The sequence below is a fragment of the Diachasmimorpha longicaudata genome, chromosome 13 (assembly GCF_034640455.1).
Source record: "Diachasmimorpha longicaudata isolate KC_UGA_2023 chromosome 13, iyDiaLong2, whole genome shotgun sequence".
Classification (NCBI taxonomy): domain Eukaryota; kingdom Metazoa; phylum Arthropoda; class Insecta; order Hymenoptera; family Braconidae; genus Diachasmimorpha; species Diachasmimorpha longicaudata.
This window is the reverse complement of record NC_087237.1, coordinates 6,434,284-6,457,138: the sequence shown is the minus strand read 5'-3', so window position 1 is coordinate 6,457,138 and position 22,855 is coordinate 6,434,284. Positions and strand designations below refer to the sequence as shown.

The 22,855-nt window shown below is 37.6% G+C and overlaps 5 protein-coding genes and 1 non-coding gene across 9 annotated transcripts in view; 4 read left to right on the top strand and 2 right to left on the bottom strand.

Annotated features, from left to right (window-relative positions):
* Positions 1-577: 577 nt before the first annotated feature.
* Positions 578-2,849, top strand: LOC135168869 (tetratricopeptide repeat protein 1). The gene is made up of 4 exons (XM_064133471.1): positions 578-1,115; positions 1,188-1,364; positions 1,612-1,794; positions 1,863-2,849. Exons 1-4 carry the CDS (start codon positions 825-827, stop codon positions 2,040-2,042), a joined length of 831 nt encoding a protein of 276 aa, XP_063989541.1. The 5' UTR covers positions 578-824; the 3' UTR covers positions 2,043-2,849.
* On the top strand, positions 2,776-8,708 carry LOC135168826 (probable sodium/potassium/calcium exchanger CG1090). Its single transcript, XM_064133388.1, has 8 exons — positions 2,776-2,916; positions 4,344-4,631; positions 4,966-5,319; positions 5,561-5,736; positions 5,825-6,051; positions 6,196-6,507; positions 6,601-6,834; positions 7,029-8,708. The coding sequence occupies exons 1-8, from the start codon at positions 2,881-2,883 to the stop codon at positions 7,226-7,228; spliced, it is 1,827 nt and encodes a 608-aa protein (XP_063989458.1). The 5' UTR covers positions 2,776-2,880; the 3' UTR covers positions 7,229-8,708.
* Positions 8,709-10,455: 1,747 nt separating this feature from the next.
* LOC135168822 (BLOC-3 complex member HPS1) lies at positions 10,456-13,426 on the top strand. Its single transcript, XM_064133383.1, has 4 exons — positions 10,456-11,066; positions 11,145-11,404; positions 11,479-12,820; positions 12,911-13,426. The coding sequence occupies exons 1-4, from the start codon at positions 10,947-10,949 to the stop codon at positions 13,172-13,174; spliced, it is 1,986 nt and encodes a 661-aa protein (XP_063989453.1). The 5' UTR covers positions 10,456-10,946; the 3' UTR covers positions 13,175-13,426.
* The window catches only part of LOC135168850 (BRISC complex subunit FAM175B-like), a 24,135-nt gene continuing 14,557 nt past the window's right edge, over positions 13,278-22,855 (bottom strand). The window contains exons 2-7 of one of the 2 annotated variants that reach the window (XM_064133445.1): positions 15,479-15,715; positions 15,203-15,293; positions 14,642-14,957; positions 14,418-14,555; positions 14,005-14,329; positions 13,278-13,850 (exon numbers count right to left, since the gene is read on the bottom strand). In XM_064133445.1, the coding sequence (XP_063989515.1) occupies positions 13,722-13,850; positions 14,005-14,329; positions 14,418-14,555; positions 14,642-14,957; positions 15,203-15,293; positions 15,479-15,673 (1,194 nt within the window). In that variant the 5' untranslated portion in view covers positions 15,674-15,715 and the 3' untranslated portion in view covers positions 13,278-13,721. Of the gene's footprint in view, positions 13,851-14,004; positions 14,330-14,417; positions 14,556-14,641; positions 14,958-15,202; positions 15,294-15,478; positions 15,855-22,855 lie in introns of those variants that run through there. The other variant, XM_064133444.1, reaches the window with a different exon arrangement.
* Positions 15,894-15,977, bottom strand: Trnal-cag (transfer RNA leucine (anticodon CAG)). The gene has a single exon. It is a non-coding gene; the product is annotated as a tRNA-Leu (tRNA).
* The window catches only part of LOC135168839 (hexokinase type 2), a 14,359-nt gene continuing 7,796 nt past the window's right edge, over positions 16,293-22,855 (top strand). The window contains exon 1 of one of the 3 annotated variants that reach the window (XM_064133419.1): positions 16,293-16,480. In XM_064133419.1, coding sequence (XP_063989489.1) covers positions 16,424-16,480 — 57 coding nt within the window. In that variant the 5' untranslated portion in view covers positions 16,293-16,423. Of the gene's footprint in view, positions 16,481-18,367; positions 18,667-20,187; positions 20,368-22,855 lie in introns of those variants that run through there. The other 2 variants (XM_064133416.1, XM_064133420.1) reach the window with 2 other exon arrangements.

Here is a 22,855-nt window from a genome sequence, read left to right as displayed (position 1 = left end):
CTGGGTGATTATTTCTACTCCTGGAAGTACGTGTATCAATTAGAATCACTAAAACACTTTCTGGGAATAATATTACTTACCTTATGCCAGCAGTGACTTCTCCAGAAATATTTAGTACATGAAAAACTTTTTTTCAACGTAAACATAGAACATAACCGTAAAAGAACTGTTGGAAGATCAGTCAGCACGCTCTATGGTGCACTATCGTGATTTGATGTCTGTCGGCAAAGAGCATAGACCTAAGGAAGAGGCTCATCTTCGTGAGGGTCTATGTTAGTAACGAACTCGGTAGGGGAAGGCGCCACCATCAGTTCTGGCGGCTGGTGGCAGATATTGTAAGGGAGATTGACTACAACAGCATAAAAATGTCTTTTAGAATATTCCCGGAGCCTTAGGAAACTCGCAGATCTCCTCACGATTTGAAATCCCCAATTCAGGCCCTTTTTGCTGTAGGAGCATTTTAGAATATTCCCGGCCCTTAGCAAGATTGCAAATACATCTAAATGCCCGCACCTCTGCGTTAGTCAATACAGTAGATTTCTGCATCCACAGTCGTAGAATTGTCATAGAATCTGCGTGAGTCATCAGAGCTGTCAACGCGGTTATGTCAAGTAATAATAAATAAAAGGACAATCATTCGTTTTGCAATAATCATCGATTAATCGAATTACTCGACAAGGCAGTTAAATTATCATCCATTGTTGGTGGTCTTCATAAGAGAAATGTTATAAATCCTGTCAATCGATTAAAGTGATAATCATAACCTCTCTAGAATAACAAAGAACCATAAAATACGCTAAATCAATTGACAGAGGATCGGAGAAATGGAAAAAGAGAGTAGTAAAATTCCATCGAACGAGGAGATTATCCAGGATTTAATGCAAGACCTGGAAAAGTCGTGTATCGATACGAAAAATAAAACTTCTGGTGATGACAACTTGGAGAGTGATTATATTAATGTTAAATCAGAAGAGGAATCCTGGGAGAACGTGGAGAATGTGTTGGAGGAGAATTCAGAGAATAGTGTACCTATTCCACCCGAGCTCCGGGACAATTGGATTGATGAGCAGGCGCTCGCGGATAGAGAGATATCTCTGAGTGAAGAGGAGAAAGAGGTTTGATTAATTTTATAATGATACGTCTAATTTATCTTCGAAACTTAATTAACGAATTTTATCTGGGTTTAGAAACTGAAAACAGAAGCTGAGGAGTTGAAAAACGAGGGGAATAGCTTATTCAAATCTTCTGAGTTTAGAGAAGCAATGGTGAAGTACACCCAGGCCCTCCAGACATGTCCGTTGGCGTATACCACAGATCGTGCGATATTGTTTGCTAATAGAGGAGCTGCAAGGGCGAAATGTGAGGTAGTTACCTCGTGTTACCAAAAAATAATTAATCGATTGAGTTCAATCCAGACAAAATATTTTTTTCATAAATATTTTTATACAAATTCTAGATTCATAGAAATAAAACACGAAATCCTTGGGAGCTTGTTAATTTTTTCCTGTTACTGATATTTTCCTTGCAAAACGATCATCAAAGTAATTTTTAAACTTCTCGTCAAGTCTTGGCACTTGTATGGAATAATAACTATAAAAAATCCTCCCACAGGAAAGAACTTTAGCTATAGAAGATTGCTCAAAAGCTATTGAGTTGAATTTAACCTACCTGAAAGCCTATCTGAGACGTGCCCAACTGTATGAGCAGGAGGACAAGTTGGACGAGGCACTAGCTGACTTCAAAAAGATCCTGGAACTCGATCCCCAAAATACAGACGCCAATTACGCGCTGAGGGTATGTATCGTCCTCACCTCCAGAGAATACAATGAAAAAATTTCCTTCAAATACCTTGAAATTTTCAGCGATTACCCCCACTAATCGACGAACGAAATGAAAAACTGAAACAGGAGATGTTGGGAAAACTCAAGGACCTGGGTAACATGATTCTTCGACCATTCGGTTTGTCCACCGAGAATTTCAAGATGGAGCAGGACCCATCCTCAGGCGGCTATTCCGTAAAATTTAATCAGAACCCCAGTTAATCCTCAACCATCATAAATTCAAACGAGACCTCCATTCAGATAAGTGTCTTTAAGGTGAATGATAAAACAAAGAAACGTATATCAATAAAGTAGATTAATGACTGAATTTTATCTATAAAAATCTCTGGTTCATTAGTTGTCCTCTTTAATCGAGACCATTTCTCCCCTGAATGAATCCCCTGGAAAGTGCGGATATCAATCCATAAAAAAGAATAAAAAAGGCAAATTACAATGTACTTGCGTCTACTCCGCCGTTATCCGGAATCTCCCGCGGGTCGTGTGACGTTCACCCGATTTACAAGCCACCCTACCCCCTCCCACGCCGTAAAAAAAACTCCCTCAAGTTGGAGTATCAGTTATTGCGCAAGCGTCCAAGTTGAATCGAAAAGCTGCAACCATTGTAACCCGAAGATATCCCGTAGGCGTTGGATAACCGGCCGAAAGCTCGGTGTGGCTCTCGTCCCAGCAAAAGCTCCCCTCCTAAGGGTGACAGTCAGAGCGTGGGTATCAATACCCTCGCACTACGAAAATAGACGATAAATAATACCGATAATAATAATAAATTTTCCTATAACTGGAGTTTGAAGGGTGGTTTGACGGATTGTTCAATAACGCACCAATGAGCATCGAGTGTTTTTTTTCATATCTCAGTTCCGGATGAGATGTATAATGTCGAAGTAGGATAGATAAAATATACGAGGAGAGGTACTCGGGGTGTTCGACTTGAAAAGATCAGATGCGGGTGAAATGTGAATGGGAGTAAAATAAAAGAAGAAAAAAAATCAAAAGACAAGTGGAGTATAATAAGGAAAATAAACGAGGTAAGGAAGTGATAAGAATGCCGAATGCTATGGCTGTGACATCGAGTGCTGGGGTAAGTTGACTTTAAATTATCCATATTTTCACTATTCCTTGTTATTCTTTTTTTTATTATTCACGTCACGTCTCGGGTACTTTGGATAAATCAATAATGTCATTAGTTGGCCGTCAATTTTAAAAGTTTTGCTCCCCTCGGGCCCGGGGTTCTCCTTCTGGGGGAAAATGTTTTATTCGGTGTGTTGATAAGTCTTTTTAGGTCACTGGTGTCTTGCATAAACAGCTTATATAGCTATTGAAAACATTTCCATTGGTTTATTAGTTGTCGCAATTTCAATCAATGGAACTTTTACATTCATAACGCCAAACTCAGGTGCACTCATTGCGCAATCAGTTTCATTTGCTCTGGGTGATTTGAGTGAGGACACGGTTAATTGAGTTGCCAGTGACGTGCGAGAGCATTGGAAGAGGCCCGATCGATGAAGAGTTTTGGGAAAAAAATATCAAAAGGGTTGAGGAACGGAAAAATCGACTGAATAGGAAGAGTACTTGAATGAATTTCTACTCGGGGGGTTCTTATCGTCATCTTTATTTTTTATTCGTCTCCCTATGGGAAGATGAATCTTTCAACTAGACCTGAATAAACAACTGACAGCGCAATCATATGTAGCATTGTTTTTTTTTATGAATCGATGATCAGTCACGTTACTGGATTGTGTTCAAGTTTCTCAATGGACTCTTCACCTCCTTTCCCCTCTCCCCCGAGAGTTTTTCGTGTGATTGAGATGTCACGAGTCAATTTAATCAGATGATTGTTTAACAGTGGCCCTTGGGGGCATGAAAATTACGCGGAGGATCGGGGAATTCAGGGTAAGGGGTGGAGATCGCACGGGGGCGTCGGAAAATCAATTGTTTGAAGTTAAGTTTCGGTTTAGGTTCAAAGGAGACCAAAGCTCGCTGTAAACGGGCTTCAATTTTACCTTGGATTAATGCCACATTGTTAATAATTTTGGCGGGTAAACCGAGAATTTTTCATTTCAATCAGAAAGTAGGATTTTTAATTTATCGAAATACAGCTGATCCGGCAATTCGAATTTTTGCTGCTTTTAGATCAGTTTGTTGAATTGAAAATATTCCTGGATTAATATAATCCTTGTCACCATAATGATTATTAATCATTCTATCGAAAAATCACTGTCATCAGTCTAATAAAACGAGAATAGAAGAAATCGATTACAAACGGAAAAAGCGTTGACTCATCTGTTTCCACGTTGTCTCATCTCTCTTCCTCCCGACGTGTGTTTGAAATACGTGACCATTCAGCGAGAGATGTGATATCGATCTGTACCAAGGCCTCAATGGCAACATGCGGATGCTACCGATAGAGATGAAAATAATTAACGGATGTCAATTACGAGTTAATTATATTAATTGAGGTACTGAACGATAACTGTAATCTGTCATACTTCATATGTTTTATCGTAGGCCATGAGTATACCACCGAGACGATTGACACGAAGACAAAAATGGCCACTACATTTGGCCTTATTTATAATATACATTTTCATACAACTTGTGACTTCCTCAAATCCTTCCACGTCAACGATACCACCTGATCATCAAACTTATACAACAACAGTAACGAGTATTAGGAGTAGTACTACATTGAAGAAAGAAGAAGTCACCACTCAGGCCACTTCAACGACTACTGAAGTGAAGAAGAAATATGAAACTACGGCCAGAAGTGACAGAAAAAATGAGTCACCGACAACGGTACAAATAATTTTTTTACATACAGTTATTGCTAACTTTGGGAAATGTCGGAACTTTATTCTCGAGGATACGTGCATTATTTATCAGCAGAGAAACCCACGAGAAATAGTTCCGAAAAAATATGTCATGGAAAAAATAAACTATGGACAAAAGCAGAAGGGAGGTGGTAAAAGGACATAAGTTCCTTTTAACTATTGACCAATTTTTGATGAATAGCTCGGCGTCTAGGGATGATAGGGAAAGTTTTTCTGCCACGAATATTGCACTGAATTTATTTAAAAAATATCAATTTATGCGAGCATTTTATCACAGAAAACTTTCTATGACACTTTAGATGTCTTCAGCAAAAACAACAGATTCCTCAGTTGTCTCACATCATCATCCAACGTGGCGTCCTCCTCGCGAAAATTGCACAGCTCCGGCAATTGAGCAATTTCCAAAGCCATTTATGGGTAAATGGGGTAGAGAACACGGTGGGCTGATAATTCACATTTTGGCCGCCATTTATACGTTTCTCGGTCTGGCTATTGTTTGTGACGACTACTTCGTCGCAAGCCTGGACAGAATTTGCGAGGAACTGAGACTGTCTCCAGACGTTGCTGGGGCAACCTTTATGGCTGCTGGCTCCTCAGCTCCTGAATTGGCTACAGTTATTGTCGGTGTGTTCTTCGCTCAGGATGATATCGGGGTAATTCATCGCTCTAATGAATCGATGGTTTTTCCTCAGTACTACGCAAGCGAAACTATTCACGCATTTTCAGATACTACACTCTCCCTTAGTGAATTCATTAGATTTTTCCTTTCCCTTTTTTTGTAGATCTTTTCGTTGGCACAATCAAACGATGGCCCATTTATTATTAAAAATAGCATACTGGAATATTATACGGATGTTTGAGAACAATATAATACAATATATTGTCGTTTTGAAGGTGAGTGGAGTGATCGGCAGTGCAGTATTTAACATAATGTTCGTGATAGCTGTCTGCGGTCTATGCACAACAACAGTATCAAAGTTAAATTGGTGGCCCCTGTGTCGGGACTGTTTCTTCTATTTTATATCGATTCTAGTGATGCTGGGAACAATCTACAACAAAATAATAAGCTGGTACTGCCCTAAATTCAAACTAATTTCAACTCTATTCCATCGCATTCGTAGAATACCAATGACTCGCTCAATTTCATTGTATCTCCAGGCCCGAGGCATTGCTCATGCTGATTACTTACGTTATTTATTGCGTTGCACTATCTTACAACGAGAGACTCGAGCGCTGGGCAAAGTCCTACAACATTCCCTTCCTTCCTAAAGATGATGAACCCGCTGAGCAGAGTGCACTTGTCAGCTACAGATCGTTACAGGAGGACAGGCAGTCCTATACCGGGCCTAATTCACCGGTTACTGAGCAAATTAAGAGTCAAGATGGTTCGTATTCTAATGGAATTACTCATGATTTCGCGTTCTTTTTGTTAAAGCGAAATGTGTAATTAAACGACCGTATTAATTATCTGGTTTTATCACTTTATTACTGAATTACGAGCGATTAAAAATTCGAATCATCATCTCCAGGAATACCAGCACCTGGTGAGCAATCTAATTCTCAGCAGCCTCCTCCCCCACCCCCGGCATCGCAACCGCAGTACTACAAAGCAAAAGAGGCAGACCCTAATGAAATATCTCCACTGGAGAGACCGGTAGATGCGAGTCAATGGAGACTCTTTACCTGGCATCTGGTGTATCCAATTCATTACACTTGTCGTGCCACCATGCCTGATTGCCGCCAGCCTAAGTGGCGCAGTTGGTATCCGTTCACCTTCTGTGTGTCCATGGTGTGGATCAGTTTCTACAGCTACATTATGGTTTGGATGATTACAATTATCGGTGAGGAAAAGTTTTCATTTTGAGGTGACAACAACAGAGTATTTTTTATTATTCTGACTTTTTCGTTCTTTCGCTTTGTTGTCCGGAAAACAGGCAGTACATTTGGCATTCCTGACACCGTGATGGGCCTGACATTTGTCGCTGCTGGTGTCAGCGTTCCAGACGCCCTGTCATCACTGGCGGTGATTAAAGAGGGTCTTGGAGACATGGCAGTGAGCAACGCCGTCGGCAGCAATGTTTTTGATATTCTCGTGTGTCTCGGGCTGCCCTGGTTCATCCAAACAGCCATGATTCAACCTGGGTCTCATGTCAATGTCACCAGCAGAGGTAATTATGTATAAAAAAATTAGTTTCCTGAAAGTTTCGTAAAATTTCTCGTCCTTAGGACGATATTTATGGAACTTTCAGTAATTCATACATGTCATTAGTGAATTAAAGCACTGGCACTCTCGTAGAAACAATGAAGAAAAATAGCAGTAAAAAAATCGTTAAATAAATGACGAATGTAAATTGTTCTCCAGGTTTAACGTACTCGACGGTGTCACTCCTATCAACCGTAGTATTCCTGGTATTCGCGACTCACTTGAATGGCTGGAAGCTCGATCGAAGGTACGGTGCAGTGTTGATGGCCTGGTACCTGATTTTCATTGTATTTGCCACAATGTACGAGCTCAATGTATTCGGCAATTGGAACCAGCCAACGTGTCCGAGTAATTATTAAACCACCATAATTCAACGAGATTAATTCGTTAACGAAGAATGAAAGTGAATTTAAAATTCATGAGGGAGGAGGAACAGTGAAACTAAAGCGTTGTAAATTATTCAATACAAACACGGAGATTATTACAAGATTAATTAATACCAAAATTATAGAGACAATATTGTATCAGTATTACGTGCTGTCCTTGTTGCAAAGTATGAAGACTATGAAGGGACTATGAAGGTATTGATCATTACATTCTGCAAAATTATTCAATAGCATGATCTAGCGCGTTTGACTACTTTTATAGAAAAATTCTATTTCGTTTTCTTGTGTCAATTGATGATTATTTCGCTACTTAAATGATTTTGTTGGAATTATTTCTGTCCAAATTCTTTGGTATGAATTTTCCATTCTTTCTTCTTATCTTTGATAATGAAGAACTCACAGGAACATCGAAAAAAGTGCACAAAATTTATGCCCAAGAGTTTCTATAGAAAAATTTATAAATTTTGTGACGAGTTTTTGTCATAAAATATTTCTCCACATGATACGCTGCATAATCATCTGTATAAATAAGGAAAAAAAATAAATAGAATTTTTGAAGAATTCAGAATAGAATTTCTCATAAAACACTAGATTTTTCAATGAAATATTTGCACACGCGCGGCCAATACAGATAATTGCCTAATGAAAATAATGAGAATCTGCAAATTAGATCAACGATTGATAGTCATGATATCGTCCTCACGCAACCAAACACGCGTGTCCCTGAATAAAAAACATCGAAAATACCCAAAATTAAATGAATGGAAGCTCAAAAGTTCCATCAATCATAAAGAAGATAATTATTTTATTAGTATATATTTATTTAGACTTTAATTTACAAATTAAATCATTCAATTCACGTGAATATTAAGCCTAAAAGTGCTCGGAGGTGGTGAAAGATTTATATGTTTATAAAATTACATGATGAGATAAAGAATAGTTGAAATAATGATGATAAAATTTAGTATCGATAGCTGTTTCAAGACGGATAACGGTGATTGGACGATTATATCGTTTAGTGAGTTGTAACGACGCATAATTGTATAGCTTCCTCATGCATAGATCTTCCGAGATAAATTTTATTTGCTTTATCGAGATTTAATATATTTAATGAGTCAAGAGCAATAGATATTAAGAGCGCGCTGGGTGATTGCGTGAAAATCGCTCAACAATTTGTCGTGAGATCAAAATACAATCCTCGTTAGCGTGGAAGATTAATATCAATGCGGAGGAGGGAAATTATTCATTGACTTGGGAAATAGAGAGAGAGAGAGAAAGAGAGGATGCCTCGTTGATTGGAGACACCCTTCACGCAAACGGGGTGATAAAAATATCCAAGAAAGACAATAATTGAGCCTTAATCCGATGAAAGTATCTACAACACTTCAGACTCTGCGCGGTCTATGTTTCTCTGAAATCATTTAATTTTTCGAGTGGAGGAACTTTGATTTTTAATGCAAAAGGAATCCCGATAAATTTCTATTAATTACGAGAATTCCATTGATTTTTGAAAAAATGAAAATTTATTGACCTATGATATTAATATTCTCAGTCTGAAAATTATTTGTTCAATTGAGAAGATTTATCGATATTTTCGGCAATAGCTCAATGAAAATTCAAGGATCGCGCAGTGGCTCTATATAGCTAGTTAATTATGGAACTTATGTAAAGTAAATGGAAACGAATGTTTAGATCGATTGACTGTTCGACGTTAAATAGCTGTGTTAATCTTTTAGCCATTTAGAAAATTTTATTGTTAAACAAATGATGATATTATAATATTATATAGAAAAGCGCCCCGTTATTCGGACTGTGCACGGCTTCCGTCACTCACAAAATTACTATTAAACACCACATGTTTAATTATACGAGTTGGAAATTATGTAGTCCATATTATATATTACTGTACGTGGACCAGAATCGACACAGTGGGAGAGAACGATTATCATTAAGAGATTATCTGGGCTTATTCACGAGAGCTTCTAACGCTTCCAATGTACCAAAATTATTAAAGGAGAATGTTTTATGTCTTAATGATTCTCAGGCATTCAACGAATATATTTAATGAATAATTATGAATCATATATCTCCTCTTAACTCGTACTATTCCTTCGGTCACGTTTTCCTGTGATCACATTTATTTCGCTAGTATTTTTTCACAGTAAAAATTCCCTGGGTAATTCTACATGTCTATAAAAACAATTGACGCAGCTTTTTCCAAAGAGTTCGAAAAAGTTCTGTAGAAAATATCAGGGAATTGTTGATAGGATCATCCGATAAAAATTCTCCGGATTGTTTGTATTTTTAAAAAATCGGGATGAAAAGTGGTGGCAGGTCAATATAGATAGCAAGTTGTTATCATAAAGTCATAGTATATTTATATGATCTACGATTAAGTGAATAATCAAGATCAATTGTGAAATCAAAGTCAATATTGTTTGTCTTCTTTAAATTTGATTCGCTGATTATCAGTCTTATTCCTTTCATCTGCAAACTCGGATAAGTGGTCAGCAAGATATACGATAATTGAATTTGTGAAGCTTTTACGATCACTAATTGTATTTTATAGATTCATTAATCATAATGAATTCATAATTATCAATGTGATGAGTCCTCAAGCGTCAATACCACTTAGTTTATATAGCAACGATACAATTCGTTATGTACATAATTGTTGTACCAATGTAAACGAATTACAGGCGTGTACTATGATAGAGAAATAAATTAAAATTATACAGATATATTATATGATTATATGTATACAGCAATAATTATATAACTACACCAGTAGTGAGAGTATTCGTAGGTGATATATAAACACCTTGATTCGCACTCTGTCACTGGCATTTACTGGCAGATTAAATAATGAATGAGTGCAATCGTGTATTTATTATCAACGATTTAAACATAATGGAACAATTCAATCACTGAACTTATTCATTTAGTGGAGGTAAAGTATATGAGATTGAGATAAACATAGGTGTTATGTACTCTGATGTATTGGATCGTTAAAAAAAATAATAAAAATCGATTGCTAATTGAATTGTTTTGTCTTTATGAAATCTCGATGATTTGCGATTTGTCTAGGGCTCCCGGAATATTCTAAAATCGTTTGTGTCATTTTTTGCTGGACTCTTGAACTGGCTGAGGGGAAGGGACGAAACGCGCGGGGAAGGCGGTGTACAGCGCCACGTACGGCTTCCGGAGGTAGTTGTCAATCCAAAGGTTGACAAATACCTCCCTGTAACATACCTTACATCTGAAGGCCAATCATTTAATTATTTATTTAAAAATAAATAAAAAGTTACGAAACATTTTCACCTCCGTACAAACGGGTACAAACTTAGTACAAACGATAAAATTAGTTCATTGTGGGGAAAGCAATCATCTGTTGGCGATCGACATACGAATTGCAAATGGTGATTGGACAGAGTGGGGATACCTCCCAGTCAAAATTGCATTCTGTCAAGCGACACTTTGTGAAATTATTTACCAAGTTATGATGACAATATTGACCTCTTCGCAATGGTTAATAAACAAACTTTCTGTGGATTTTTTTATTGATATTTCATGGAGATGAAGTTTTGAAAGACTTGTCAGTACCGGTCCAGATGTAAAGCCAAAGGTAAACGTCATTATTGATTTTGATAAGGTGCAGCATAGCAAATTTTAAACATCGACAATTGAAAAAATGAGGGGAATATTGATCTTCGATCATCTCAATGACGTTCTGTTCACAAAATGCAACCTGAAATTTTCGAAACACGTACAAAATCTGGGTAAAATTCAGGGATTAATTCCGGACAACGAGGTAAATGGAGCAGAGACAAATACATAATGTAATTGAATTACTAAACTTAATTACGAATTTTCATCTCACTTTAACAAGGACGAAGAGCCATGGCAACTCAGTGCAAATGTGATAATGCAACTGTTTTCACCGGTTGTTACATCACAACAGGTGATGGCCTCGCAATTTGGAAATTCTTACACTTCCATGCAGTGCCAGGACGGCACAAACATGGTCTTCGATGATGCTATGGGATACACCTTCATTTATGTTTCCACTGATGATGTAGAGTTCATGAAGAGAACACTCGGCATTTGTGTTATGATTGTCAGTCATGTCTGTGGACCTGACATCGCTGCGTGAGTTGAATTGAGTTTTGTTTTGAAACCCATTTTCTGAATTTCAAAAGCATTATAAGTATTTAAAATTGCAGATTGAAATCAAGTAGACAAAAAGCAAGCCTCGTATCTTCCCTCCTGGACGCTTGGAGGACGCTTCGTCAGAGTGAGCAGAGTATCCTAACCGAGTCTGTCGAGCAACTATCTGTTAACGCAGATATAGCATCAACAATGCTAAAAATCCTGCACGACGCCTCCGACAAGCTGAGGACCCAGTCAGAGCTTTCAAATGTACACGTTCTGGTACTGGTGGAGAACAAATTTCTATCCCTCTACTCTAGCAAAAATGCACAGGACCTGAGAGCGGCCGACATCCTCTTGATGGTCCTAATGTGCAGAGTCGTCACCAGTGATAGTTCAAAATCAGATACTTTGGACAATGAGCCAGACATACTGTTGAGCCAGAGTCATGGGTCGAGTGATGAGGGATCCCTCGATATTGGTGGAAAGCTGGCTAATCCAACTTTAGCAGACATTGGACACCTTTTCAATGACACCAGGCAGTCGTCAATAAATGAGGGTCTGAATTCTCTAGCTGAGGATGGCCTCTATAGTCAGCTGGTGCTCTTAGGGCCAGAGCAGAGCAGAACAGCCAATGCTGTTCATATTTATGAGATATCCGAGGGCATTCATCTGGTGATAATCTTGGAGGTGACAAATCTGGGCATATCCTCGGGAATTTACGAGAGTTTCTATCATCTCAATGTGATGAATGGCCTTCAGCTGCAGAGGGACCTTGACGAGCTACGAATAGCCTTCGACAAGTTCGATAATGCGATCAAGAAAACAATTGATGGAATCAAGAAAAATCGTGGTCACGTGAGTAACGACGTGGATATGTGCCAGAGACGATTGCAAGTCAAATGGGAATTTGTGAGGAAGAAGTACCTCGAGCTTCTCAAGTCCAGGGATCCCGAGGTCATTCTTCAAATTGAATCCAATATTTCTGGATTCATTGAGACCATGAAGGAGCTGTTCAAACTCACTTGCTTCGGCAGAAACTTTTTGCAGCAGGCCAACGATGTCATTCTCACTGTTTGCAGACTTGTCAAGCAGAAATTTACCGATTTCAGTGGATTTCTCAAGGTCAAGGCTCTGAAGAACTTCACCCTGAGATCCAGAACTTCCTTGACAATTAATAAATACCTGGAGGAGTTCCCAGGACTTGTGCATTTTATTTATATCGACAGGACCACTCACAGACTGACCGCACCCACTCTGGATTTCACGAATCCGGAAACACTGGCATTGACCACTAAAAAAATTTGGTCTATGATCGATCACGGAAGAAGTCATCTCCAGGAGGGACATTTCTCCGTTATGTGGAAGGATACTACGTTTAATTATGCGTATTTTTTGTGGTTTGAGGACAGTTCGGTAAGTTAAAAATCGATTTTTTCGTGTGATATCTCTATCTATATCAAAATGGTATTGTTCTGCGAGTTGCTAGACTTGATATTATTCCAGGGCTCTCCACTAAAATGCAAAACCTACTTCAACAATGTGATGAAAAATTTTCCAGTGCCTGGAATTTTATGCGACGATTATTACAAAAAGTTGGGCCAGGCATGTTTTCCAAAGATTCCAGTCAACAAAATACAAATTTATGAGCTCTACTGCGTTCACTTGGGACTCGCAACGTCCTCATGTGTCCTTGAGCACTCGCGAAGACTTGCAGCTACAATCTGGGAGGTTACTGGACTTCCCAACAACCCCGCTGATCTAGTGTAGGTTTTTATGTTGTCCTTTTTATTAATTTTTATGTTTACTGATAGTCCCGAAGGGACGATTTTTTCATACATTTTTTAATCACATGTCTATGAAAAACACAGTATTTATAGGCCATTTAGTTTATTATCAACACTTTGTTATTAATTTTGTTTTTCTTTTCTCTCGTCAGAAAGCCAAAAAAATTTAATAATGCAAATTGTAAATAAATGAATAAAAAACAAATTGAAAGTACAAGTGATGAATAAACGGACTTAAGTATTAACCCTCGTTAATAATTATATTTTCACGTAAGAAAATATTTACAGCGACGTATATTATCAGTGGGTCTCTGTGATAGAAAATACATTGGGTATTTTAATCCAACGATACAGATAACAATCTCTTTGGATAAATATTAAACTCTCCTATTTAGTCTCTTTTAACGTCTCAATTTTTTTTCAAAATGCAGAAAAAAATTAAATGAATGAAAAAATAGCTCGATGAAAGTATGAACGCAATTTTATGAATTATCAACAGTCGTAGAGTAGTACAGTCATTCAGCGTACCTTCAGAGATTTTCATCGCTGCTTGACTGTGCAAAGCTTTTTTTATTGTTAACTGCATAGGGATTTCGAACCCTATCACGGGTGAGTGATGATCGGTTAACGAATTCCACGGCAGAGCGATTCTTTTGCTTCTGGAAAAATAAGAAGGATTGATAATAGAATTTGCAAGTGACTAACGCTAATGTGCAATGAGTTTTTGATATAACAGCCATTAGGGAAAACGACTCAATTTTTTCCCCCAAATAAATGGATAAAAAAGTGTCTGAATATTAAGTCTGAGCTTACACTAGTGACTGATGTCTCGTCCTGCATATATACAACATCCTGACAACGGGGAGCACTGGAAGTGGGCTCCTCATTCCTCTGAACCTTATCCCTCTCCCTCCGAGCTCTATACTTATTATCAATACTGCGTTTCTCTTTCCTTTCGATGTCCTTTTGCATGATTTTCTCGAACACCTTTTTTCGGGCCTCCAGCACCTTATTCTCCAGTGCAGCGACCTCCAAATCAGTCTTGACAACCTGGGGCACTAGTTCCTCCAGGTATTGCTCAGCAGCTTCCTCGATCTGGCAGATCGATTGAATACCAGGCGTGCGAGCCAAATTCAAACTAAAAATTAAAACGTTAGGATCGTTTATTGACTTTTGGTGAACAATTACCAGTCAGAGAGTAATGAAATTCATTTGTATTTACTCACTGTAATGAGTTAATGAGCTTTGCAAAAGGATCTTTCTCATTGGAATATTTTCTAGGCGTTGGTTTGTAGTCTGTTCCATCGTGTTTCGTGGCGTCATGTCCCAGGTTGTTAATCCTCAGTGGAACTGCATTGTACATTCTGAATCATAAAAAACGTCACTTTTTTTCTTTTCTTTTCATATATATATAATGAGAATTACTCAAACATTCAAAGAAATGCCTTACCCACGTTTATAATGAAGAAAAACATGTTTGAACTTGTGAGTCCCTTCTCCCGGAGACACAGAGGCATTAAGCATACAAACGACAAAATAATTCTCATTGATCTGATTACCGGCGCCTCGAAAGATCGATAGAAACTGTTTGTGGAGTATTTTATCCCTCAAAGTGGGGGTCAGTGAGGCATTACGACGGAATCTGAACCATCCCACGACGCTCTTACCCTTGTCCCTCATTATGTCCTTCAGTTTTTCTTCATTTACTTTTCCACCCGAGTCGTAAATCTGATCCGTTGGTAGGCATTTTACTACACTTTGAATATCTATAAAGGAAATAAATTCAGCTTTTCCTATCGACATTCAATTATTTTTATATTAAAAGATCAATAAGATATACAATAAAACTACAGTAGTACTACATTCGCCCCCCAAAAAAGGTTCTAATAATAATTCTTTGTTTTGTATTTGCTCCTGAGAGGATGACTCTTGAAAATCGAAAGTTCAATTAAAAATAAAATGACTCAGTCTCGTTAACATCCACCACCAACAAAAATTACTAAACACTCACCAACATGAACCTTTACCGACTCCACATGTCTCTCTGAATCAGTAACGTTTTTGGTAACGAATGACATAACTTCTCCCAGCAGAAATCCCATCTGCAAATAAGTAACAATTGCACTCAACCAAATGCATCCAAACGTCAACGAAAATCGCCGCTCAAATGACATTTTTAAGGTTAGATACTAGTTGTCATCTAGAGCTTTGTTTACACACAAAAGTAGTTGCAAATTTTTGCTCGTATTGTATCGAGGAATTGAGGTAATTATGAAGGAATATTTACCTGATCACCTCGGCTCCGTGCATTTTCGTAAAACAACAGCGAAAGAGCTGCACCAGAAATCGTAACCATCAATCCGTTATCCGCCATATTGACTATTGTTATTTCCCATTCGCGCTGATTCGTTGCGTATAGAATGAGCCGCGAGGGAGGGAGTAAGCGGTAAAAAAGTACTTGCGATTGTTTATGAAAATCCATACAGTTTTACCTTTTTGGGACTTTTTGCAAAATCTAATGACACTGTTAACAGCGAATGGCAATTAATATGTCGTTTATTAGATGTTTTTTCTACACATAAAGTAAATAGACATCTCATCAACTCAGAAAGTATCTGGCTGAATAAAAATGTTCACAATTATATCGATTAATTAAAGACTCACATCAATTATTGTAAATTCTTTTGTTAATTAAAAAAAATTGTCAGAAGTGGGATTCGAACCCACGCCCACAGAAGTGGACTGCGACCTGAACGCAGCGCCTTAGACCGCTCGGCCATCCTGACTGAATGATGATATTTTATCAACAGTTCTTGAAATACGAAATCACCTCGGACTCCCATGAAAATGTATTAGAACATCTTCCTGTTGTTTTACAAAATAGGAAAAAAGTCACTCAATAATTTCCCCTCCCTCCCCGAAAGTCGAAAAGCTTTAAATCCTGAAAAAATTAAACAAATCTGCGCGGGAAATAGGTAATGAGTCTGATGAGGGCGCGTGCGACACAAAGTAAAAATAACTCCAAACGCTCTGAAGTTATTATATTTGTCGCTTAGAAGAACAGAGAATAAGAGATTGATGATGTAAGGTGTAAAATATTGATGCCCATCAGTCGACGTGCGGTAACCGTCCGTGAGTAAACTCACCCGAATTACTGTTTGTCATCTCAGTGAATAGAAAAATCCACAGTCATAGTGACTGAGAGCGTAAACCAGAGAAGAATTTGCAGAGAATGGCTAATGAAAAATGGGACTATCTTGGTGAAAAGTGGGAAAACATTGAGCCAGTGGTGAGTCAATTATCTAACAATTATCTGCACAGGAAAAAAATGGGGCAAAATGAAATTGTCTGACCATTTTGTGTTCATAATTATTTATGCAATTTTGTTGAGGACTTCCGATGGACTTGCATCGAAACTTAATGAATTAACACTAACAATCGTCGTAGAACATTAACTGAATGATGAAACCTTGTTCTACGGTTCATTCTCCCTTTTGAAATTCGCATTGCGCTTGAATAGTTTTGTATTAATGAATACAATTCCGGAGAAACGTTAAGTAACAACAAGGCGATGTGTCAAGTTCAGGGATCATGTTACGTCGATAAATAAAACTATTTTTCACCGTCGATTCAAGCACCACATCAATATTTATAAAATTATCACAAGTGCGTTATTCTTGACGCGATAATCTTCGTTCGAAGTGTAACAATTGATAAAATTACGGCGGTTGTAACGGGTACATGAGGGGAATCCCTGTGATAACAAGAAAATAATTCTCGAATATGTAATGAGACATAAAATAATTTGCGAAGCACCATTTGTTCGACGTAACAGAGAGTCGAGGGTCAGTGCAATGAGACCTCGAGTCTTTTTGGCAAGCCCTATCCCGACGTGTGACAAAAACATCAGCATCATTCTTGAATTATTGCTTTAACAACACACCGAACTGAGGGACCTAATGCCTCAGGGAGTGCTATAAAATTGAAAATAAAAAAAATCCTAATTCATGCAATTTAATTGGAAAATCCTGTCATTGTGAATCCTTTATTTAAAGAATTGTTCATAAAAATATAAGGCCTTAAATTAAAATATCATTATCCAAACATATTTATACCCACTCATTTAGAAACTTTTACTGCAATTTATAAAACCTATCGATATTTGTCGTAGAAAAAAAATTAGGGATTCAATTATTTTTTGGCCGTTGCCCGAGGGCCTTCAGTCAATCAGTCATTCAATTTTCAAATTGATAATGGAAATTGGAGCCGTTTAAATACGGATGGATTTCGGCAGCGATAATTGAGAAAAATATTAGCCATGATAATTGTGTCACCATTTTTATTTCCACTCAGCCCCCCTCCCTCCCGCCCTTTCGTCATTTGAACACTAAACATATTGGGAATCCCCTCTGGTACAAATCAAAATGACCATTCTCACAATCTAATCTCTTTCTTCAGACTCTGACACGTAAGCACCCGGAAATTCATTCGACTGTTACAATAACGTTCGCCCAACCGTAATCCACTGTTTTATTTCTTCTCTCGTGGGATTTGTTTCATTAAAAATTCTCCCACAGAGCCACACAATGTGGTCAACTGTCCTTCCCCTGATCTCAAGAATCCGCCCATGATCTCCACTTCCATCGTCGTCATCACCCACAAGCATCATCACGACACACCGAGGACAATTAACGCGATATCGAGATGCATGTGTACGAGGACTAATTAGAGCACTCAACTTAATTAAATCCCCAGTCTCGGGTGTGTAATGAAACGATGAAAACTTTCTTGTTGACTGTGAGTTGGGGATGGACCAGAATGAAGTATTTTATTCATAAGATTTTTTTTCGCCTTTTGACAGACGTCAGAGATGGTGTGCGATATATCGATCTCTCACTTTTTGACATAATTCAAATAAATATTAACTGTTCCGTAATTTTTACTGAATACTATCGGCTTTCCACATTGGTGGTGCACTCTCTCGATTGACTAATCCCCCAATAAAGTTCCCCTAATAAAAGAATTATCACAAAATCGATTTTTCAAATCGATAAATCCCCTCATCATTGGTCGATAAGAATGGTGGGGATTCATGACATATAAATACAGCTGATTGAACTGACCTTTGATGCAGGTGAACTTGAAGACGTCAAATGCTCAGGCGCAATCGCCCCGTGTCCCTGAAAATTTTCCCAACACACCCTTAAAACTCAGTTTCATGGGGGTAAAGATTCGCACGATAAATCAGTATAACGCGACGGATGCTGACGTATCGTAATATTAAAAAAAAAATTAAAGTACCATTGGCAGTTGCTACAATAAACAATTCGACACAATAGTCTTCATTGCGTAACAATGAAGACGAAAAATTTCTCAGTGTTCAGCAGAATATGCAAGTGCTGTGGAGGAGACAGGGGTAGTGAATTGATTGATGGGGATGAATCACTTGGAGAACCGTTAGACGTTACACCACAGGTATTTCAGTAATAGTTATTTTAATAATAGAAAATAGGAGTTATAGCTATGGTGCTGGTTGGATGATGTCGTTGCACTTGCGGTGCGCCAAGTTCATGGTCACGCCCGCTCACGGGGGCACCGGGAGTTCGGAAATCGGATTTTTAAAAATATTTTAATAGAGGTTGGGAGCGAATGGGAAAGAGGAGGACAGAGAATTATTGGGGGATTTGAGATTTAAGTTGGATGTGCATGTACATATGTTTGCGACGTTTACGATGATCGGACAGCTACGTAATGAATCACGCGAGCCTCCGAGTGTTGCCGAACCGGATGGGCTTTGTATTGACCTAGCGGTGACGCGTGCGCCCCAGGATGTACGAGTTTTTCCAAGGAGTGAGGATATTCAAAGGACTGATTTTCAAAATTAATGAATGGCGATTTTTTTTATAACATTTCTTCGATTTTATGCAGTCGCAATCGATCGAATTACTTTCCTGAAAGCCCCACAGAATTTTTGAAAGAAGAATCATCTGGAGATCTTGTTTTTCGTTAATCCCTTTTTTAATTTCGGGGAAATTTATAATAGACACGTTCGGGCTAGAAATCATTTCAACTTTTTAAAATGAATTTTCTCCTCATTTTCTTCTCAATTTCCGACCGATGTCATTGGAGCGTGGGTGGAGTACGTGGTGAGTTGCACGATCTTCCCACTACGGTGACCCTAGACTTGATATCTCGATAGCAATGATAAATAGAACGAAAACTCTGAAATCAAAATATATTTATTTCCATACAATAAATATTTTTTCTAGCCCTAGACAATAAACATTTTTTGTCTGTCACTTATTCCCCACCTACAACTTTGCAACTGAGTGGTAAAATGAGATAAGTTGACTTATCTTCGACTCGAGTTTTTGAGCCTATCTTAAGATCTAAGAGAGATAACAAAATTTTCATCATGACATTAGATTTGTTGTAGTAGTTCCAGAGTTCGACATATTCATTAACAACCGGTCAATAGTCAAGAGTGACTTACCTCATTTTATCACTTCACTACTAAACTGTTACTGTCCACTAGTGTTATAGACAGTTTTGAGTTCATGCATTAAAATTTCTCAGATTTCGCAGGAACTTGTCGATTTTATGGGCTATTTTAGAGACCCCAGAGACGAGTATAAATTGTATAGACTATGACGTAGACAGTCGTCATTATGACTGAAAGGAAAGTAGAACCAAAGCTGACATTTTAAAATAATAAATTTCGTCATTGGTCTCAAGTACAACTGGCAATTATCGGGCAATATGTCAAAAACGCCATTAGGATTCTCAGATCACGTACAATTGGTCAATAGCCCATGGTTTATGATGGATTTTCGAAGTTGTGAAGGGAGAAATTGAATAGCAGAGGCTAGCGCAGGGGCATTTGTCATTGGCCGAATTCTTGCCGACTGTTCGGCTCAGCTACTAAACCGGATTGGTGGCCTCGTCGTGACGCTTTCCACGTATATTACACCTTACCGACTATAATACTTCTGAGATTTCAAGTTTAGGCAGTCGTGGTCTAACAGCCATTCCATGAGCATTAAATTTTATTCGTGACACTGCAATATTTTTGAGAAAAAAGAAAAAGTGACGTTTGGATATTAATTATTTGTTTATTATTTGTCGTTGTGATAGTCAGGTGTCTGCGTCATGAGGACTCCAACCAACGAACAGCTCGTGAGTTTATTTACTTAATTTATTAGGGGAGATGTGGGAATGAAACAAATCAATCAAATGTGGAAATCAAATTTCGGGGAATTTTTCTTGGCAATTTTTCTATTGCACTTTGAATAAAAATTATTCATGACATTGATAACGAATTTGCATAGAATGTTTATAATTTTCGCGGGATTGTGTGACAAATTAAAAAATTCTGAACAATTCTGAAAAAAGAGAGCCGATTAATTTAAATTATCTCTTGCATCATAAAATTTATGATTTAGTGAAAATTTTTCTTACGACACTACTCCTCATTTCCATTTTAAATGTAAGTATTTTAGAAAATATTGATGATGACATTTTTTCATAAGAAAATGTTTTTTCAATCGAGTTTTAAATCAGACTTGATTTATCTGATTCGATAATGTCGAATATCGACCGCGGAATTAATTAGAAATTTCATTGATACATAAAAAGGTATTTCTGAAAACTCAAACCTTTTCAACTCTTCAAAATATCAAAAAACCATTAATTAACCGTTTAACTCATTCGCTGTTGAATTTCCCATAAATTTCCCTTTCGACTCGTTAACAATTTGATCGAGAAATGAGCGAACCGATTTCTCTGGCCCGCTAGTACAATTAAAGAAAGGAAATTACTGTCTACGAGTAAGCAACAATCTACACTATTGACCCATTAAAAAAAAATAATTACTTGCACCAAAATCTCAATCATTATTTCTGCAAACGATATGGCTAGTGTATCATCCACAAATGCAATTTTCAAGTTAATATTCCTTATCATTTTGATTCGATAATTCGCATTGATGCTTCACCAACGATTCCAAGTTCAATGAACCTGAAATTAGGTCATGAGATTTCGATAAATCCACGTGTTTTCAAAATTAATGGCTCCCATTGAACGTCACGTGCATTGATATACGTTCACCGAAGTCCTTTCGCCCGTTTTGCCCTTGAACTATGCACGAATGGGGATTGACACGTCTGTGGATGTTCGGTAAATATACATTTTCCGAAGTTTCGGTGTTGGTGTTAGTAGGCCACATTCCGAGTCCCTCTTGAGAGAAAAATCCGAATGAACTCTGAGTATTTTAGTTTGCAAAGGATACAGAGCTACAGAAAACTCCCGAATAGTCTTTGAAAATTGTTCAAATCGCGAGTCATGTACCAACGTCTTATTTGTTGTTACAATAGTATCACGAGACGATGAATAAACATTCCTTCAGCAATTATAGAGGACCCAACGCTTCTAGAGTCGCAAAAACAGTTCAACTCTTATTTTTTTCCCTCCAATCTCACCGGAGTTGAAAAAAATCACATATTCTTGAAGAATATTGTAATTATAATTACTATAATTTTGCATTAATATGGTTCATGGGCCCCATATAATTATTACTCATACTGTTGTCACGGTTGAATGATCAGAACTGGACAAAAGAGTTGTTAATGAAAAATGTTTCCTCAGAGCTCCTCAGAGAGTTAATTTAGACATTTTACTTTGTATCGTGTCGTCTTTATTTAAATATATATCTGGCATTTATAATTGAATGTCAACAAAGGAAGTTGTATTACTGAAAACAACAACGAAATTACTATGAAAATTCAATAGCAACGCAGCAGAACCGAGGGTAAAGCACTTCGAGATGTTGTGAACTACCGATCAATTTTCAATGTATAACTTGTAAACTAATATAGATACACAGTTGTTTATTTAAACTTTTTTGTAGCTCTCAATTTGCTTTACAACAAAGTTATACACCGACGTATTGTTATACCCCGTTGTTTCAAAGATATTTCTCAAAAACTCAGCCGGGAGCTGAATCATGCGGTTTTTTTTACCGCTTCACCACTGAATTTGTTTTGAATAATTAAAATAGAAAGAGTGGCGCCTTAATTCGCGATTGGTCACTAGACGATCAAAAGCCGGTGCTTGTAGTCCGGGGAAGTAGTATCGAACGTCACAATTGACGTAAATTTATTCCCGAAGTCTCAACAACTCACAATCAGTGATATTAAAATGTATGCATCTCCACATGACAACACACACGTATCCCCTAATAATCTACACACATGCATTCATTCTAGATTAGCATTGTACATTACCTCTATCGGGTTTCTTCTCTATCTGAAGTTTTCATTTTTCATTGCTTCTAAGACGGAAATATCGCTGTTACATAACTCAGCAACTGCGATACAGCGTAAAATCATTATGTGAAATTCAATGTTGAATAATGACAGTGTGTACGTAATGCAATTATAGAGTGAGAAAATTTCATTCTAATTTATAGTGGAGTATAGATACGGCCTATCAAGAAAGGAAATGTTCACTGAGATATTTACTAGCATTTGTCACCGCAGTATTCTGATTTTTTCAACCATTCCATCAAGTTCAAGTGTTTTCTGGAAATGTTAAATATAATTTGATTGGGCTAATCTGAATAATTTCTTTCAAGAATTTCTTTCATTTCTGTCTTTACATTTTCGTC

Coding starts and splice junctions, on each gene's coding strand:
- LOC135168869 (XM_064133471.1), top strand. CDS start 825: ATGGAAAAAGAGAGTAGTAAAATTCCATCGAACGAGGAGATTATCCAG. Junction 1,365..1,611: donor CTGCAAGGGCGAAATGTGAG/GTAGTTACCTCG, acceptor ATCCTCCCACAG/GAAAGAACTTTAGCTATAGA. Junction 1,795..1,862: donor ACGCCAATTACGCGCTGAGG/GTATGTATCGTC, acceptor TGAAATTTTCAG/CGATTACCCCCACTAATCGA.
- LOC135168826 (XM_064133388.1), top strand. CDS start 2,881: ATGCCGAATGCTATGGCTGTGACATCGAGTGCTGGG. Junction 4,632..4,965: donor AAAATGAGTCACCGACAACG/GTACAAATAATT, acceptor ATGACACTTTAG/ATGTCTTCAGCAAAAACAAC. Junction 6,508..6,600: donor TTGGATGATTACAATTATCG/GTGAGGAAAAGT, acceptor TCCGGAAAACAG/GCAGTACATTTGGCATTCCT.
- LOC135168822 (XM_064133383.1), top strand. CDS start 10,947: ATGAGGGGAATATTGATCTTCGATCATCTCAATGACGTTCTGTTCACA. Junction 11,067..11,144: donor GATTAATTCCGGACAACGAG/GTAAATGGAGCA, acceptor CACTTTAACAAG/GACGAAGAGCCATGGCAACT. Junction 11,405..11,478: donor TGTGGACCTGACATCGCTGC/GTGAGTTGAATT, acceptor TTAAAATTGCAG/ATTGAAATCAAGTAGACAAA.